Raw genomic sequence first — 506 nt, forward strand, 5'->3', positions numbered from 1 at the left:
GCAGTGAGGGAGAAGAAGGAGGCGGGAGCAGAGCCGCCTCTTCCCTTGGCCCAGTCCCTCCAGCTGCCTCGCAAGGCAGTCAGGACAGACCCCTGACAGCCTCGGGGAGACTCTGCTTCCGTTCTACCCGCCGACCCGGCTGCTGCACTCCTTCCTGGCCCGCGCCTCACCTGTCGCTACCTAAAGGCAGTCAGGGCAGGCCCCTGACAGCCTCGGGGAGACTCTGCTTCCGTTCTACCCGCCGACCCGGCTGCTGCACTCCTTCCTGGCCCGCGCCTCACCTGTCGCTACCTTTGCCGCCAATGACGTACACAAGGTCCATATACGAGAGCACAGAGTGGCCGTACACGGCATAAGGCAGCGGGTCCGATTCGCCCCATTTGAACGACCTAGAGGGGAGGGGAGTAGGGCGCTCTCAGCCCCCGTCTCTGCATCCACCCACCACCCAACACATATTGGGACGCCCCCGATTCGTTACCGGAACTCCCAGACCTCTTAGCTGCTGG

General features: G+C 64.0%; 1 protein-coding gene across 1 annotated transcript in view; it reads right to left on the minus strand.

Annotated features, from left to right (window-relative positions):
* Nucleotides 1-506, minus strand: part of KLHL40 (kelch like family member 40) — a 7,521-nt gene that overhangs the window by 3,916 nt on the left and 3,099 nt on the right. The window contains exon 3 of the mRNA XM_024754566.1: nt 283-389. Within this exon, the coding sequence (XP_024610334.1) occupies nt 283-389 (107 nt within the window). The remainder of the gene's footprint in view (nt 1-282; nt 390-506) is intronic.

Source organism: Neophocaena asiaeorientalis, unplaced genomic scaffold, assembly GCF_003031525.2.
Source record: "Neophocaena asiaeorientalis asiaeorientalis breed wild unplaced genomic scaffold, Neophocaena_asiaeorientalis_V1.1 scaffold1148, whole genome shotgun sequence".
Taxonomy (NCBI): Eukaryota; Metazoa; Chordata; class Mammalia; order Artiodactyla; family Phocoenidae; genus Neophocaena; species Neophocaena asiaeorientalis.